At 63.0% G+C, this 16,556-nt stretch overlaps 1 protein-coding gene across 1 annotated transcript; it reads right to left on the minus strand.

Annotated features, from left to right (window-relative positions):
• Window positions 1–8,827, minus strand: LFNG (LFNG O-fucosylpeptide 3-beta-N-acetylglucosaminyltransferase). The gene is made up of 8 exons (XM_025416102.3): window positions 8,366–8,827; window positions 3,801–3,849; window positions 3,167–3,266; window positions 2,890–3,043; window positions 2,705–2,790; window positions 2,102–2,267; window positions 1,356–1,441; window positions 1–1,146 (listed from the first exon to the last, which is right to left on the minus strand). The coding sequence occupies exons 1-8, from the start codon at window positions 8,810–8,812 to the stop codon at window positions 1,080–1,082; spliced, it is 1,155 nt and encodes a 384-aa protein (XP_025271887.1). The 5' UTR covers window positions 8,813–8,827; the 3' UTR covers window positions 1–1,079.
• Between the last annotated feature and the right edge of the window lie 7,729 nt (window positions 8,828–16,556).

The raw sequence follows: 16,556 nt of genomic DNA on the forward strand, positions 1-16,556 counted from the left end.
TTTCCAGCAAGATCAGAACCCCAGGGTTGCCCCAAAGAGCACTTTATTCACAGCAAAGGACGTCACCATAGTAACCACACTTCAATTCCCTGAGAACTTTTCCATTATCGGTGGCTTTCCTAGCTATGTCTTTGCAGAAAGAAAAACAGAAGACAAAACACACCCCACGGGCCAGGTGTGCCAAGCTGGGCCTGCGGGGGACAGGTACGGTACAGGAGGGGGCAAGGGTGGTCCAGATGCTGGGACATATAAATATATGGAGCAGTAGACATTTCCATCAGCTTGAACAACAAAGATCATCTCAATTTTGGCTTCTGCTTTTTCTGATCCACAGAAAAGATAAAATAACACCCGCCCCACCCACCCCCCAAAACAAGAACACCTTACCTTTTACCCACCCCCTTATGAGAAACAAGCACAGTAAAAAAATACTGTCACAATATTTACAGACACGCCCATTATGGGCGACTTTCTCTCTACTTCAGAGAGGAGATAATATGCTCAGCTCTGTCTTCCCATCATGGGGAGACAAAGAGAAGACCTCCGCAAGGACTGGAAAGACACCCCACCCAGGATGGTTGGGAGGGGAGCTGCTATTCACCTGGCCACATGGTCGCAAGGGGCTTCATGGGGTGGCTGCGCCCAGGTGCTGGCTGCTGTTCCTCTGAGCGCAGTGTGTGGGAAAAGGGGCTCGGAGGCAGGGCCCCCCTGGCACAGAGCCTGCACCCGACAGGAAGGGAGAGGCACCTGCATATCCCTGCAGAGCAGCCCCTGGTCCTCATGCTGTCGAAAGACCCCAAAATAATAAAAAGGCCCACAGTGACCTCTGACTCACATCCTGGGATGGGGCACCAGAGCCTGCTGACCCACGGGGCATGGAAAGGCAGACAAGTGGCACTTTGGCCTGTTCCTTGGCAGAGCAGAACTGCCCAGCAGCCTGCTGCACACAGGCACAGAGCACACACACGCAGGCACGGCCCTGAGGGAGCCTCGAATGCCAAGGCCAGGGCGGCACAACACAGGTCCCCGGGCCCTTTGGATACCAGGGGCGCCCGAGGACGGGGTCTCAACCACGGCTGCTAGAAGACGGTGGTGCGGGGACACCAGGGTGTGTCCGGGTACAGGTGGCAGTGGATGGAGCGGAACCTGTAGGGATGGAGTAGAGGGCTGGTCTGTGTGGGGAGTGGGTACTGAGACCCATCTTCAGACCCACCGCCGCAGGGGGGGCCCTATTATACCCTGAGCAAGGCTCCTGGGGGTGCTTCACAGGACCAGCTCCTGCAGACCCCCTACCCCCACCGCACCCCAGGGGACCTGCCGCACATCCCAACCTCTATCTGGACCTGCTTCCTCACCTGGACGGGTCAGCCTCCACTGAGAAGGGCCCCTTCATGTGGATGGCATTCCGCTTGTTCTCGAACATGCCATAGCTGAGGGTCACCTGTGGGAGGAGACACAGAGTGAAGCTGGGAGGGGCCCCCATACCCTGGGCTCTGTCAGTGGTGGGCCCTGTGGTTTTAATCCAGGGGTACAGCTGTGCCTTCTGTCCTCCCTTGGACCAAGAAGGAAGGCCCACGAGTCACACTGTACCTTGCCCCACCTGCCCTGCACGACCCAGGATGAAGTCTAGAGTGGGGGCTTCAGCGGAGGCCAAGAATCCTCTGCTGCTATATATAGGAAGAGCCCCCGGGAGCCCTGCTGGCTCAGCGGTTTAGCGCTGCCTTCAGCCCAGGGCCTGATCCTGGAGACCCAGGATCGAGTCCCACATCAGGTTTCCTGCATGGAGCCTGCTTCTCCCTCTGCCTGTATCTCTGCCTCGCTCTCTGTGTCTCTCATGAATAAATAAATAAAAAAATCAAAAAAAAAAAAAAAAAAAAGGAAGAGCCCCCAAACAGCACAGACTAGGCATGTCGCGCAGGATAGGAGCAGGGTCCTGCCGGAGGTGGGGGTGTCCGAGGGGCAGCCAACAGTGGGGCCCTTCTTAATGTCCCTGCTTACAACAGTGACTCCCCATTCCCCCCACACCACCTGGTTCCTCCTCTGGTTTTCCCCTTCCCTCCCAGCCCAGCAGCTCTCCTCTGCCCAGGCCGGGGCAGCACACCTGCTCCCGGAGCTCCGATGCTGGCACCTGCTGCAGGTTCTCCAGGTGGGAGTGAAAGAGGCCGCTGCGGATGAGGGGCACACCCAGCAGGGCCTCCACGATGTAGCCTACGGTGCAGTCATCCGGCAGGCGGATCCGCTCGGCCGTGCTCATGAAGTGGCCCCTGCTGCAGGAGGAAAGGACCCAACAACCGCTGAACAAAAAGGCAGGAGCTGGTTGCCCATCAGGAGCTTGGTAGGACCCAGCAGGGAACGAAGAAGCCAGACTGGGGAGAGGAGGGAACATGCCCCTGGGGAGCTGGATGCAGATCCCCTCCCAGTGCAGCACCCTGCTCTGAACCAGCCTGACAATTCTGAATTGGAGGTTACTGGGTGCAGAAAAGAGTCCTGCCCAGTGGTGCCTGGGTCTGGCGCTGACCAGCCCTGCTGCCCAGTAGGCAGGAAGTGACCAGTTGGGGGCGGAGGTGGGAATTCATGACTCAGCCTGCCAACGAATGAGGTTAGGGACACCTGCTGCTGGGAAGATGAACGAGGCCAGGGACCCAGGGTAGGTTCATGGCGGGGGAGGGGGGGGGACGGGACACGGGACACCAAGAGCACTCACCTGGCCCACGGGCTCATCTTCAGGGCCAGCCCACGGCTGATGCAGAAGCCAGCCCCGCCGGTGGCAAACCAGAAGTGGACAGGGCGCTGTGGGAGGGGAGCATGGTGAGACCCTTGCCCCAGGCTCCAGGGACACCTTTGGCCTCCTCCCCGCTCAGCGCAGGCCCGAGAGAGCAGGGCACTCACCACCTTGTTCTCGCTGACCCTCTCTGTGGCCTGGATGGGCCTGTCCAGACTGGGCTTGCCGATGTACACATCCTGCGTGTGCGGGTAGCTGGCCAGCAGTCGCAGCAAAGCCCTGACGTTGACATAGTTGTCATCGTCCACATGACAGAACCACCTGCAGAGAAGCGGGCAGCAGAGGGGACAGAGGGCAGGGCGTCAAGGGGTGCAGAAGGCCAGGGCAGGGACCTGGAGGGGATGGGGCACAATCCTTGGGCGGCAGCCTGAGGCCAACACTCACTTCCTCCCCGATTCAATGAAGTGGTCATACTCCACGGCCATCTTGCAGGACAGGGCCTGGCGGCTGTGGGCAGCCGAGCAGTTGGTGTTGACCACGTTGCCTGTGAACAAGGGAAGGGGGGCCGTTAGCAGGTTCGAGCTGGCTCAGAGAGGACCGAGCACCCTGTGAGAGCGGAGCAGCGGGGGGGGGGGGGGGGGGGGGGGGGGGGGGGGCGTCCCAGGGTGCCCTGGGTTCAAGCTGTGCCCTGCAGCGGGCTCCCTCCTCGGCCCCCTCCCTAGCACAGGGCTCACGGCCCAGTGATCCCCCCCACCCCCCCCACCCCCGGCCCAACCCCCTTCAGGGCAACCCCGGCCCGCCCCAGCCCATTCAGGCGGCTTTTTCCCAGCACCGGCCACCTGTTGCCGCCACATCAGCTCAAAGGGCCTCGGGAGCTGAAAGGACCTCATTTGCATGAGAATTGGGTGTCCCCCCCCCCCTCCGAGTGGTGGGGCGGGGCATTGAGCAAACCAGTTGAGTAAACTGCCCTCTCTGGCCCGTGGCCTCTGTGACCTCTCTGGAGGGGAGGAGGGCGAGTGGAGGGGACAGTTCCTCCCAGGAATGGAGTCCCCCTGGCCTCCCCAAGCCCAGGGCTCACCCGTGCGCCTGGCCAGGGCTTCATCTTCCCCGTCGGTGAAAATGAACGTCTGGAAGGAGAAACATGGCCTTGAACAGGCAGCTCTGTGTCCCCCAACCCCGGGGCTGCTGTGGGAGCGGAGCTGGATACCCCAGGGCTCCAGCAGCCACAGCTCAGTCACGCCCACCCTTCAGTCGGCCTGTTTCCCCACGTGCACAGAGTGGGTCTCCAATGCCCAACCTAGGCAGAAGCAGGGCTGGGACTCCTGCAGACCCCACCCCCCATGTCGGCAGCTGGGCCCCCAGGTCGCTGGGCGGCTGTGCCGGCACGAGCCAGGTGGGGCGCCCCGCCCACCCGCCAGGTAACCGGCTCCCTGCCTGCCCCGCACACCTGGCGGGACACACACCCTTATTGACACAGCGCCCAGCCTGCAGGAGGGGGCAGAGGGGCTGGGGGGGGGGGGGGACAGGCGGAGGAGGTCGGCTTTGGGAAGCCAAGTCTCAATCAGGGACAAAGGCCTCTGCTGGGCGGCTGCCAAGCCCTGGCGGACAAAGGGCCCGGAGGGAGGATGAATCACCAGGCATTGTCCGCCAGCTTTGTCCTGGGCCGCGCGGCGAGGGGCGCCGGGCTGGCCTTAACTCGGCCGCGTTAAGCAGGAGTGGCCGAGCTGCCCATTACCATACAGCTGGCCTGGTTAACTGGGCCGGGCTGGGCGAGAGGTCCAATGGGCAGGGGTGAGCCACAGCACTACAGCCTTCTGGGCTGGGCCTTCAAGTCTGCCCCTCCCCCGCCCCCACCCAACACCCTGGGCAGGGTGACTAGCCAGGCAGGTCACCTTCTCTGAGCCTAAGAAGGCACCGTTGTTCTCCGGAGACGCCGATCATCAGAAGGGTTGAGGCAGGAAACCGCATGTGCCCCAGCCCCAAGATCAGTACCCCCAGCCCCCACGAGGCCCGGCAGCCCCCCTCCCACTGCTCAGGCAAGGAAATCCAGGCTGGCAGACAGGCCTGCCCAAGGCCACATCAAGGCTCCACCTGTGCCAGCTCGGGCCACCCCTGCCAGGATCGCTCCGAGGAAGGGGGAGGGGGGCAGTGGGGCGGGGCCAGGAGCTGCCGGCACCCGCCTGGGCCCGTCGGCACACGGGGAGGAATGTTCCTTCCTCTGCCTGGCCCGCCCAGCGCGTGCCGCCCAGCGCACCCAGGCATGGCTGAATGCAAAGCCGGGGCCCGGTGCTGGTGAGGGGGGTGCTCTGAGCCTAAGAAGGCAGAAGACCCCCACCTCCATGCCCACCGGACCTGTTTCCTTCTGTGGGTCCAAGGGAGGATCTAGCACGTGCAAGCCTGGAGCACAGTACACATCCAGGAACCTGGGGGACCCACCTCGAGGTGGCCCTCTGGGCAGCCCCCCGCCCCTTGCCTGGCCTGACCTCAGACTGGAGCACATACTCAGGTGAGGCCACTAGCTGCTGATCACAGGCTGAGAACTGGGGCAGACCCCACGTAGGCCCTCTCCATACACTCTTTCCAGAGCCCTGCAGGCACCCCAAGGCAGCCCGCACGCACAGACCTGCACCCAGCCCCCCACCCACTCCCCAGCATCTCAGCCCAGGAATGCTGTGGGAGGCTGAGACCGGCCAGTGCAGACGCGCCACTGCCGTCGCTGGATTAAAAGGAAAATGCTTTCTTAATGAGATCAAGCGGGGCCTGTTCTCCCGCGCTTTGGTGGTGCCCTAAAAACCCAGCCCAAGGCTATGGAGATTAAAGTCACCTTTGTTCAGCTGTGGGGAGAGCGAGGCAGGCGGCCTGGAGAGGGTACCGGGGAGGGTGGGGCTGTGGGGCTGTGAGGGTGCCAGGCCTCCGGTCTCCCTACATCAGAGCAACCAGCAGAGGAGGGGATGGGCTGTCTGGCGGTTAAGAGCCTCAGTATCCCCCTCTGTCAAATGGGCATAACAAGAGCTCCCCTGTAGCCAGAGCAAAGCACAGAAACAGAGTCCTGGGCCGCCCAGGACTCTTCTTTGGTCTCCCTAGCAGCCCTGAGAGGTGGGCTCCATTACTCCCTAAATGTACACTAGGGACAAGGAGGATCAGAGAGGGGCAGCCTCCAGCCTGTGGTCATGCCCTGGGGCAGAGGGGGTGCTGGTCTAGCCCCAAGAGCCTTCCAGAGACCGAGACCACCCCCACCCCACCCCACCCCCGCAGGCCTCCTCCCCACTTCCCCAACGATGGGGCTGGAGGAGGAAGAGCAGGGCAGCAGGGGCAGCAAGGCTGGCCCAGCGCGGGCGGGAGGACACCCACAGGAAGCGGCATTGTTCCTGGAGCTGCGATTCAAAGAAACACAGGATGCCAAGCTCTCCCCCAGCAATTGTGGTCGCTGTGGTGGCAGCCGCAGAAGCCTGGCCCACTCCTGTGAGGGGGGGCATGGGGGCCAAAGGTCCAGCCCCTCATCCTGGACTCATTGAGCACTGTCACAGTGTGGCCCCTGCTGACCGCCCCTGCCCCCCACCTACCCCCACCCCTTGACTATCATGCCAAGTGCTGGAAGTTTCTTATACATGCTCTGTGCTTGTGCTGTCTAGCTCAAATGGCACCTTCTCCAGGAAGTCCCCCAACCCTCCACGTCAGTTAGATGCCCACTCTCAGCTTGCACAGCCTCTCTGGGTTTCCCCCACCAAAGCCTGGACTTCTCAGAGTCTTCCCCCATCACACTGAGTCTGAATCACCAGGCACAGGACTGGGAGAGGAGGACCCTGGTTGGGATAGTTTCAAGGACCCCCTCGCCCAACAAGGCGATGTGAAGCCCTCTGGCACGCCGTGACACACGAGCTGATGCTGGGGCAGATGCAGCCTTTCCTGGGTGGGTTCAGAAGGAAACCTGAGTGGCCCCTTCAGCAGGGACCTCGGGGCCCAGGGCAGTGACAGCCCCCACCCTGACTCATTCCCTCCACCTCCACGTTCTGCCATTCCTCTTACAACACCATACTAGAAGGACAAGGCTTTCCCCATTTCAGAGATGAGGAGACTGAGGGTCAGAAAGGCCTCAGGTCTTGCCCAACATTACCCACCTCGGCTGGCACTGGTACCCAAGACCCCTCGACCACCCCCTCTGCTGGAGAAAGCCCCTAGGGTCTGCACTCAGAGCTGGTGGCAGCCCAGGGGAAGCCGAAGGCTGCCAAAGGTCACACAGCAGGGAGGCAGAGTCCTGGGGGGGTAGGGTGCCTGGCTCAAGGATGGTGCCCCACAAGGGCTGTCAGTCAGGGATGGGGGGGGCCGTCGGCCCCCTCATCGCCAGGCAACCTGAGTGGCCAGCACGCCAGCGGCGGTTCCCATGGAGCGCATAGCTGCACACAAGAGGCCGGACGCCTTTCTCCGTTGGAGAAAGGGGCTTTGTTACCTTGCCCAAGCGGCCGGCGTGAGAGCCGCCGGGCGCTGGGAATCCTAACGGCCCGGCGGCCAAACAAAACCCCCGGCCCCCGCCGCCCCCTCCCGCTGGCCCGCTGAGCCCCTGGGAAAGGGGATGCTGCTTTCCCAGGAGGCTGCCACGGGGCTCCCAGGGGGCCCCCTCCCCAAACGGGAACCAGAGAGGACCCTTCCCACCCCCCACCCTGGCCCCCATCATGACCTCACCAGAACCCAGTCCCAAAACAGGGCGCAGCCACTCCAGAAGATCCCAGGACTTCATCATGAGGTTTAAATAGGGAGGAAGGGGGGTGGGATCTTCTCTGAGCCCTCACCCTAGTCAAGGGTCTCTCAGCTTCATCCCAAATGCCCACTCAAGCCTTTGAATGTCCTAGCCCAGGGCCTACCCTCCCTCTGCTGCCCCTCCCCTGGCAGGGCCCACACTGCCCGCCCCAACCCAACCATCCTGCTGCAGCCTCCTGCTGCAGCCTCGAGGAAGATTTTCAAAGTGGGGTGTGTCTTGATTATGTGTAGGAAGCCAATGTGCAACGAGCGTGCAGTTAAGCACAAGGTTCCAAACTCCAGAGACTCCTGTGCTGTGGGGACAGGGTCTCTGCACACCCCCCCGCCCCGAAAAACAGTTTTCTTTGAAGATGGATTCTCCAGGGCTCACCAACACACGCTCTAACTCCAGGTTACCTTGAACGATGACTTGTCCCCTATCCTACAGCAGAGACTTGGGGGGGGGGGGGAACACCAGCCCTATGCTGGAGGTTCTCATTCCCCATTCCACCACTAAGAACAAGTCTTCCTCCCCAGGGAAGGGTCTGCGCCCAGTGCGGGTGCCCCACGAAGAAGAATCGGCTTTGGGGGGATTTGGAAACGACAGCACCTTATTAATGGACTCCAGCGTCTGGGGGGTTAGGAAGCGTCACAGGGCACCGACCCCAAACACTGGCAGCTGGTGTAGAGTCATCGCACACCATCCAGGGCTCTGGGAGTTGGATGGGGTCGCGTCCCCCTGTGACACTTCCACAGCTCTCCGGGGAGAGTGGCCCCGGCAGGCACACCGGGCTGGGAAGAGAGGGACCGGCGTCACGGCCCCCAGGAGTTCCCGGCGGCTGGACGGAGGCGCGGGCTGGCGCCGTCGGACCCGCCGCCGGCTGCACCGCACGGGCCGCGAGGGCTCACCATCTCCTTGTGGCGCGAGATCCAGGTCTCCAGCAGCAGGTCGAGGCGCGCGCGGTGGAACTTTCTGGTGGTCTTGACGGCGATGAAGACGTCGTGGGGCGCCAGCGGCTCGGCCGGGGGCGGGGGCGGGGGCGGGGGCGGGGGGCGGCCGTCGGCGGGGCGGGGGGCGCCCCCGGGCGGCGGGCCCGCGTCTCTGCGCGCGCGGCTCAGCAGGCCGAAGTACTCGGACAGGCTCTGCACCTCGCGGGCGAGCGCGGCGGGCGCCGGGGCCGCCTCCAGCCCGGGCGCCGGGGCCGCCCCCGCGGGGCCCGCCAGGCTGCGCAGCGCGCGCCGGCCGCGCTCGGCGGGCACCGGGGGCGGCGGCGGGTCGGCCGTGAGCACCAGCAGGCAGGCGAGCAGCGCGCCCGCCAGCGCCAGCAGCAGGCGTCGGCCGCAGCGCTTGAGCATGGTGGGCTGGTGGGCTGGCGGGCTGGCGGGCTGGCGGCCCCCGCGCCCTGCCCCGCGCCCTGCCCCGCGCCCCGGCCCGCCCCGCGCAGCCACGCCGAGCAGCCCGGGTCCCGCGGCGCGTCCAGCCGCCCCGGCCCGCGCCCCGCGCTCTTAAACCTCCCCGCGCGGCCCGGCCCGCCCCGGGGCGTGGCCTCCCGCCCCGCCCCGCCCCCCGCCCCGCCCCCCGCGCTCACTGGCCCCCGGGCCCCGGGGCGGGGCCGGCGGGTCGCCCCCGAGGCTCGCAGCGCCCACGTGGGGCCGCGGCGGGGGTCTGGGAAAGGCCGGGCGGGCGCGCCGCCCCCGCCCCTGCGAGCACGTGCGCGGCCCGCCCCGCCCAGGTCGTCCCCGCGGGCGGCTGCGGGCCGCGGGCTCCGGGCGGCCCCGAGGGGAACCGGGCCGTCCTCCCTCCCTCCCCCGCAGGCCACTGCACCCCCGACCCCGCAGCCTCCCCTTGGGGCGGCGCCTAGGCGGAGCGTCCGGGACGACCGAGAAGGTTCCAGCGAGAACGCACCTGTGCTTCGTTCCACCTTCAACGCCCCCCTCCCCCCCAGCTACCTTCCTCGCATCCCAGCCCAGCGGCGGGGGGTGGGGGCCGGTCCCCGAAATCCGCCGGGCGCCCCGCCCCTCGCGGGATGAAAGGCTGCCCCTCCGTCCCGTTTGGTCCCTCTCTGCTCGGGCCAGATGCGGCCCAGCTGCGCCCCGCCCCGCCCCCGGCACACGGCGCCCCGGTCCCCAGGCCTTCCCACGGGCCGGGCCCGCCCACCGCACGAGCAGGGGCGGCAGGAATGCGCGGCAGCCCGGGGTGAGCGCGAGGGGCCAGGGGCCCGGAAGGGGCGGGGGGCGGGGGGCTGGGGTCCGAGCTCCCTGCCCCCCGCATCTTCCGGAGGCGCAGCTGGGGGCGGCTCTGCGCTTGGCTGCGCCTCGGTCCCCTCCCTCTCGTCTCTGGCATCCCCTCGTCGGGAGGCCCCCTGCGACCACCGGAGCCAAGGTCCCAGGTAGCGCTCACTCCGCCCACGGCTGGTTACCTTCACGGCGCTTAGCCCTCCTCCTCCACCTGAACGTCAAGGGCAGGGCCTGAAGGCAGTAGGATTGACTGGGTAAAAGTCTGGCCCCGGTACCAGATTCCTGCCCCCACCCCCGGCGGGGGGAGGGGGGAGCCTGTGGCCCATTTGCTCTTGGGGCCCTGGGGCCCTACCCCAGCGCCTCTGTCCTGGGGTGTGATGGGGGATAGTGGTTCCCAGGCGTCTTCCTGCCCCCCTACCCCAGGTAATTAGCGGGGCGCCACCTCAGGCAGGCAGATGCCTGAGCAGATGGTGCTGGCCATGCCCAAGTGACAAGCCTCCCGTGGTGTCACCTCCTGCCATAAACCCCTCCCCCATCAGCCAGAGCCCAGCCTTGGAACCTCTAGGCAGCAGGAGAGGTGGGGGTGGGCAGGGGGAAAAAGGACCCTGTGACTGCACGGGCTGTCCCCACATAGCCAGCTGAGCTCCGCCCAGCCTCAGGTCTGAAGTCCCCATGGCCCTTGCCCTACCACCAACTCCCATCTATCCTCAGTCTGGGCTATTTTGAGAAAGAGTCCTCTCCACCACCTTCATCTCTCCTCTTGGGCATTCTCTGCCTGGTCTCCCTGTCCCCGGTCTCCCTGCTGTATTTATTCTGCACTCAGCAACCAGGCCCCTCTGATCATCCCACCCCCCCGCCAGCACACACATACACATGCACAAACAGATCCGAATCTTCCATGGCTCCTCGGTGCCTCTGAGTTCAAATCCTGGCCTGGTGTCTACTTGCCTTGGGACTCATTCCCAGCCCCATTTCTTGTTGCACCCTACAATCCTTCCCATTCTGATACAGCCCAAGCACCATGGAGCCCCAAAATTTTTGCATGAGCTGTGCCCTGTACCTGGGAGTCAGGTCAGTAGCATCCTTGCTTGCTACCCTCTAGATGCGGAGCCTTCTATAAGAGGTAGAGGGAGCGCAGCACACAGCCGTGTTGCCCCATACGCCCACCTGACAGGTTGCTGAGGAGATGGCACTCCCTGCTTTCTCTGACGTGTGCCCTGGCTACAGGGCCCTTTGACGCACCAGACAGTGGGCGCACTGTGCCCATTGTACAGAAAACAAGGTGAAGCTCGGTGGACTGCTGTCTTGCACTCAGGGAGGGAGGAGAGGAAGCAAGGTACTGAGAGAGGGACTGGTCCAGCCTGGTGGGGGAGGATGGCCTACGCCCGGCAGGGGCTTTCCTGCACCCCCTTGCATCCAGGCTCCGGGAGTGGGGGCCCCGGGTGCGGTGCGGCTGTCTGTCTGGGAACACAGGACAAAGCCTTATAGCATTCTTGTGGGGGCCGTGGACTTTGGCAAGAGTGATTCAGTTTCTTTGCTGTCAGGAGAATGGAATTTCGTGGTGACTCCTTGAGGTCTAAAAACCATAAGGGGGTGGCCGGCTTCGCTACCCCCCCCACCCCTTCCCCAGCCTGAGGCGCTCTCCTCCCTGCCCTTGCCCAAGGCCCAAATGCTCCCACCAGGGACCCACTGAGCTAAACAGCCATGGGAGAAGGGGAGGTGCTGGGCTCAGGACAGGAAATGGGGAGCCTGAGAGGGGAGGGGGGTGACCAGGTCGCCAGGAGGCCCCCACCTGGGGAAAGGGGCTGGGGCTGCTCCAGGACCCTGCTGCAGGCATAGGCACAAGCACAGGCCAGGGGCTGGGGGCCCCTCTGGAGCCAGAGGGCTTGCCTCGAAAACCCAGGTCCTTTCTCAGCTCCAAGCCTGGGACCCAGGACGTTTCTGCTCTGAACTTCAGGTCTTCTCCCATGGCCTGGGGATAACACTACCTTGCGTTTTATAAGGTGCTTATGGGCAAAACGTCAGACAGGCAGTCTGGCCCTCTCGTCCAGGGACATGGTGTACATACCTTCTGGGCAGCTGACCTCATGGTGTCTCCACCAGCCCCTGCATGGGGCTCCTGGGCAGCAGGTGGCTGAATGGCTTCGGAACTGCCCCTTAAAGGGGTACAGAGAGGTGCCCAAGGAAAATGTCACCACGAAGTCTCGTTGGGGCTCTACTCTCCCCACCCCCAATCAGGCTCAGAGGCAGTACAGTGCCCCCACTTGAGTTCAGGCCTGCGGGCTCAGCCTGTGGCCTTCCGTGGATGGAGTCGGTCCCACCAGGTTCTGGAAGCCCCTTCTCCACAGGCTCCTGGGGACCTTGGAGCTGGCTTCCTGTGGATCGTCTCTTTCCTGGGAAGATCCAGGGGACATAATCGGTGGTTAACTCGCAAGAAGTCATCAAAGGCAGGCCTGTTCCATGTCACCGGAGCAAGCCTTCTCCAACCCAGCAGCGGGGCCCAGAGACAGAAGGCACTGCCTCTGAGATCTGGCAGCAGGAAGATGGAGCTGGGCATCACGCACCCTGTTGGACAGACAGACATGAGGGTTCCTGCCCCCCCCCATGCCTCGTGCTGCTGTGAGGGCATCAGAAGATACCTGGGAGTTAGGGAGGCTTCGAGATGCCAGGGCGCATGTGGGCCCCCTAAAGGGCAATGAGTCACCTGGCCACAGAGGCTCAGGGAGGGCCCCAGCCCAGAAGCTTCTGGACAAAGAGTCCTGCTGGCAGGAGGGGAGGTAATGAAGAGGGATTGGCTCAGAAGCCCAGTGCAGCCGGCTCTGTGGCAGGAGGGAGAGGGCACAGCAGGCGGGCGGCAGCTGATTCCCATTACTGCAGCTGGGGTAGGCACTGCCCCCACGAGAAGAATAGACAGCCTACAGCTGTGAATGGAGCCCCTGGCCCGGCCCAGCCTGCCTGCACACCCACTCTACCCAGAGTCCCTCACCCCCAGGCCGCGCTTTGTGTGGTCTTGGGCCAGTTCTCTCCCCCTGTGCATCTCAGGATTTTACTTGACTCTGTAAAGTAATGTGGCTGCTGCCTTTCCTGCCCTGCCCTACCCACCCCAGGCTGGTCCTCTGCAGCCGTAGTGGCAATGAGCACTGGTGGTATGGCCCTTTGGCCTGAACCCTGGGGCCTGGCATGGTCAGAGTGGCCAGGTGACTCAGCCTAGGTGGCTGAGTAAAGCTTCAGGGGATACCCTTCAAGGCCAACTAAATGCTACTTCTTCCAGGAAGTCTTCCCCAACCCCCTGTGGTACCCAACCCCATCCTAGTGGACCACATGAGATTATAACTGCCCATTTCCCTGCCTGCCTCCCCAGCTAGCCTGGGAACTATGTGAGGACAGGGGCCACATTGTGATCCTCATCAGTGCCTTCCCCAAAGTAGGTACCCAGTAAACAATGCCTGAACAGATGAGTAAGGGAAGGGACAGATGGATGGAGACACAAAAAGAGAGATAGATGGATGGTTGGGAAGGTGCTGGATGCTGGCTACATGACCGCAGAAACACTATCATCCGTGGCTGTGCCCCAGTGCTTAGAACAATACATGGCATGTATTAGGTATTTGAGAAACATTTGTTAGATGGGTGGATGGGTGGATGAACAGATGTGGCTGGATGAGTAGATGAACAGACTGGGTGGGTGGGTAGCTGGCTGGCTGACTGGGTGAATGGGTGGATGGATAGATGGGTGGATGGATGAACAGATGTGGCTGGATGAATGGGTGGATGAGTGGATGAACAGACTGGGTGGTTGGCTGGCTGGCTAGATGAATGGGTGAGTGGATAGATGGATGGGTGGGTGGGTGGGTGGGTGGGTGGGTGGATGAGTGGATGAACAGACTGGGTGGGTGAGTAGCTGGCTGGCTGGGTAGGTGGGTGAATGGGTGGATGGATGGATGGATGGATGGATGGCTGGCTGAGTGGATGAAGAGGCTGGGTGGGTGGCTGGCTGCATGTAGATATATGGACATACAGGCTCAAGGGAACACCTCCTGCCTCTTTCCCCCAGGCACCAGCCCCAGGGAATGTGGGTTTCCGGGTAAGGAGGCATGGCTGCCCACTGAACTCTGGATTGGCACCAGGGATGAAGCCTGAAGGCAGATCTGAGGTGGGTGGCAGGGGCTAACACCCCTAGATGCCCCAATGACCACCATATACTGTGGGCCCACCGTGCACTGGCAGCGTTTCTGAACACCACAGTCAGAAGGCTTCTAAAGGTCTCACTTAAACTGTTGTTCTTGCAGATGGGACATGGGAGATCCAGAGAGGAGAAGAGGCATGCCCCTGACCCCACAGCAAGTCGGGGAGAAGGAGCCTGTCAGCCATGGGGCAGGGTTTCTACACACCAGGAGGGAGACAGGCCTCTGCCTGGCAGCTGCATCTCTTCCTGGGGGCTCTGTGTGGAGGCCAGACTGGGCTAATCTGATTTGCAGCCCCCAGGAGCAGAGCCCTGGCTGTGAGAACACATTACTGACGTCCTACAGAGGCCAGACACCCACCGGGGAGCCACCAGAGCCACTCTGCCCCAGCCCGCCTTTGTCTTACCAAGAATGACTAGCTTGTGCTGTGGCCACAGGGTGGGGCGTGGCTGTCCTGGAGCCTGGCAGGCCCCAGGCATGACCCCTTGCCCCAGGCATGACCCAGTGCCCATGTCAATGGGACCAGACCCTGGGGGCAGTGGAAGGAGGGGCTCCTGGCCAGATGGAGGTAGTAGGGATCAGAGTCTTGGCTCAAAGGGGGCCTTGCTCACCATGTGATCCTGACTTTATCTCTGTAACTCCATGACCTCAGGCTCCTCTGCAACAGGAGTGGGGTTGAGTAAGTCCCCTCACTCACGGGGATGGAGGAGGATATGGCATTGGTGTCTATTTCAGGCTGCCCTGGAAGTGAAGGCTGGGAGAGGTTATATGCTCAGGAGTGGCCATCATACCCACAAAGAGATGAGCCACCACCATGGAAACGCTTCATCCACCTGTCTGTCCGTCCATCCATCTGTCCACTCACCCAACCATTCAATAGGATCCCTCGACACTTTCTCCACACCTGGCTCTGCTTGACTCTGGGATAATGAAGGAGGTGACTCAGACACAGCCCCTGGCCCCAGGCAGCTCATAGTCTTGTGGGGAGGATTCTTCGGGCTCTCAGGTGTCCTTCAAACAGGTAGAGCATGGTCGGGGTTGGAAGTTGGGTCAAGCCCAAGTGTGTCTGGGGCCTGGGTGAGGGGTAATCCACTGTGTGCCAGGGTTGGGAGAAGGGGGCTTCATGCAAGTCTTCCAGGGAAAGATGGTGACCATTGACCAGTAGCTCAGAAGTTTGGGCAGGGAAGGCAGGGAAGGGGTGCCGCCCAGGGGTGTCTGGAGAGGTTGTACACTTCGGTGGGGGTGTGGGTAGAGAACGGTGGGACATGATGCTGAGGAGGTAAGCAGGGGCCTCTAAGGCCAAGCTCAGGGTCAGGCTTGGGAGGCAATAGGGAGCCACAGAAGGTCTGTGAGTAAAAGGGATGTGGTTTGAATTGCGTTATAGAAGGGGACTCGACTCCAGTCCGGCTCAGACACCAGGAGTCAACCCTGAGCCTCCATACCTGTCTGTCCCTCTGGGCCTTGTGTCCTTGTGGCCAGGCCTTTGCTTTCCCTCCTGCCTTCGTTGGGTGGCCCCAGCAACAGTGAAGCTTAGTCCAGGGAGGGTTCTTGGAGGAGGGCAGGGCCAGGCTCCTCAGAGGTAGGTAGGCCCTGGTGGGAAGGGATGAGGGAGGCAGGGGGCGCGGGACAGAGACTGGGCGGAGGCCCGCACCAGCTGGAAGGCCTGGCCTCTCTCTGCAGCCCTGGTTTCCTTGTATGCACATGGTCTGCAGGGACTAGCCCTGGGCTTCTCAACCCCAGAGTGACTGGGGCTCTGGGGGGTATTTGGCAATGCCTGGAGACATTTTTGGTCGTCATACCTGGGGGGAAGTCAGAACTAGTACATCGAGTCAGCAGAAGCCAGGGATGCTGCTAAATGTCCTACAACGGAGAAGACAGGCCCCAGGCAATTTCCCAGCTTGCCACATCAGGTGACCCAAGTGGGAAAATCAGCAGCCAGATGATGGGCCTCTGTGGGGCACTTGGGGGGGGCTCTCCTGCCATGCCCGGGGTCCCCACCAGGTAGGCCTGTGCTGGCAATGAGGGCTCAAGGCTCCACTTGCTCCTCGCTTCCCGCAGGAGGGTTACATGAGGGCAGAGGATGCAGTGGGCAGGGCTGCTGGGACAGTGCGCCAGCCCGGAAGGATGACACGGGGGCTTCTGGGGCGGTGGCCTCGGCGGCAGTGGGGGCAGTCAGTGGGGGCTGGGGCCGGGCCGGACCGCCTGCGCTGCAGTCTGGGGCTTGATGGGGTTGGGGGTTAGGACAGCAGAGCCAGCCTGGCCTGGTCACCCTGGACAGCCACCAGGTGGTTGTAGCCAAGGCCAGGCTGGGTTTGGGAAGGTGACAGGGAGGGGCCTCCTTGAAAGCTGTTTGCTCAGCCGAGGTTTAATCTCCAAAACAGGAAGGCTCATATTGACAGAAGCAGCGGACGGAACTGCCGAAGCGCCCGCCAGGTTGAGCTCCCGTCCCCCACCTCCTGCCCCCACACTGGGGGGGCCCCCCCCACAGACCCTGCCCTCCTGTGCAAACGCTCCTACCCCCTCCCACAGCCCCTAAGCTGTGCCACCCTATGCCAACCAGGCCTAGGAGGGGGGGCACCCCAGCTGGCTCTGCCAACGGCAGAGGGGGGTTGGTGTCAGGAAAGTAGAGGGGAAGGGGGGGCCCAGGGTGACAGGCTTAGCAGGGCGTCTCCTGCTCT

The sequence above is a fragment of the Canis lupus genome, chromosome 6 (genome assembly GCF_003254725.2).
Source record: "Canis lupus dingo isolate Sandy chromosome 6, ASM325472v2, whole genome shotgun sequence".
Classification (NCBI taxonomy): domain Eukaryota; kingdom Metazoa; phylum Chordata; class Mammalia; order Carnivora; family Canidae; genus Canis; species Canis lupus.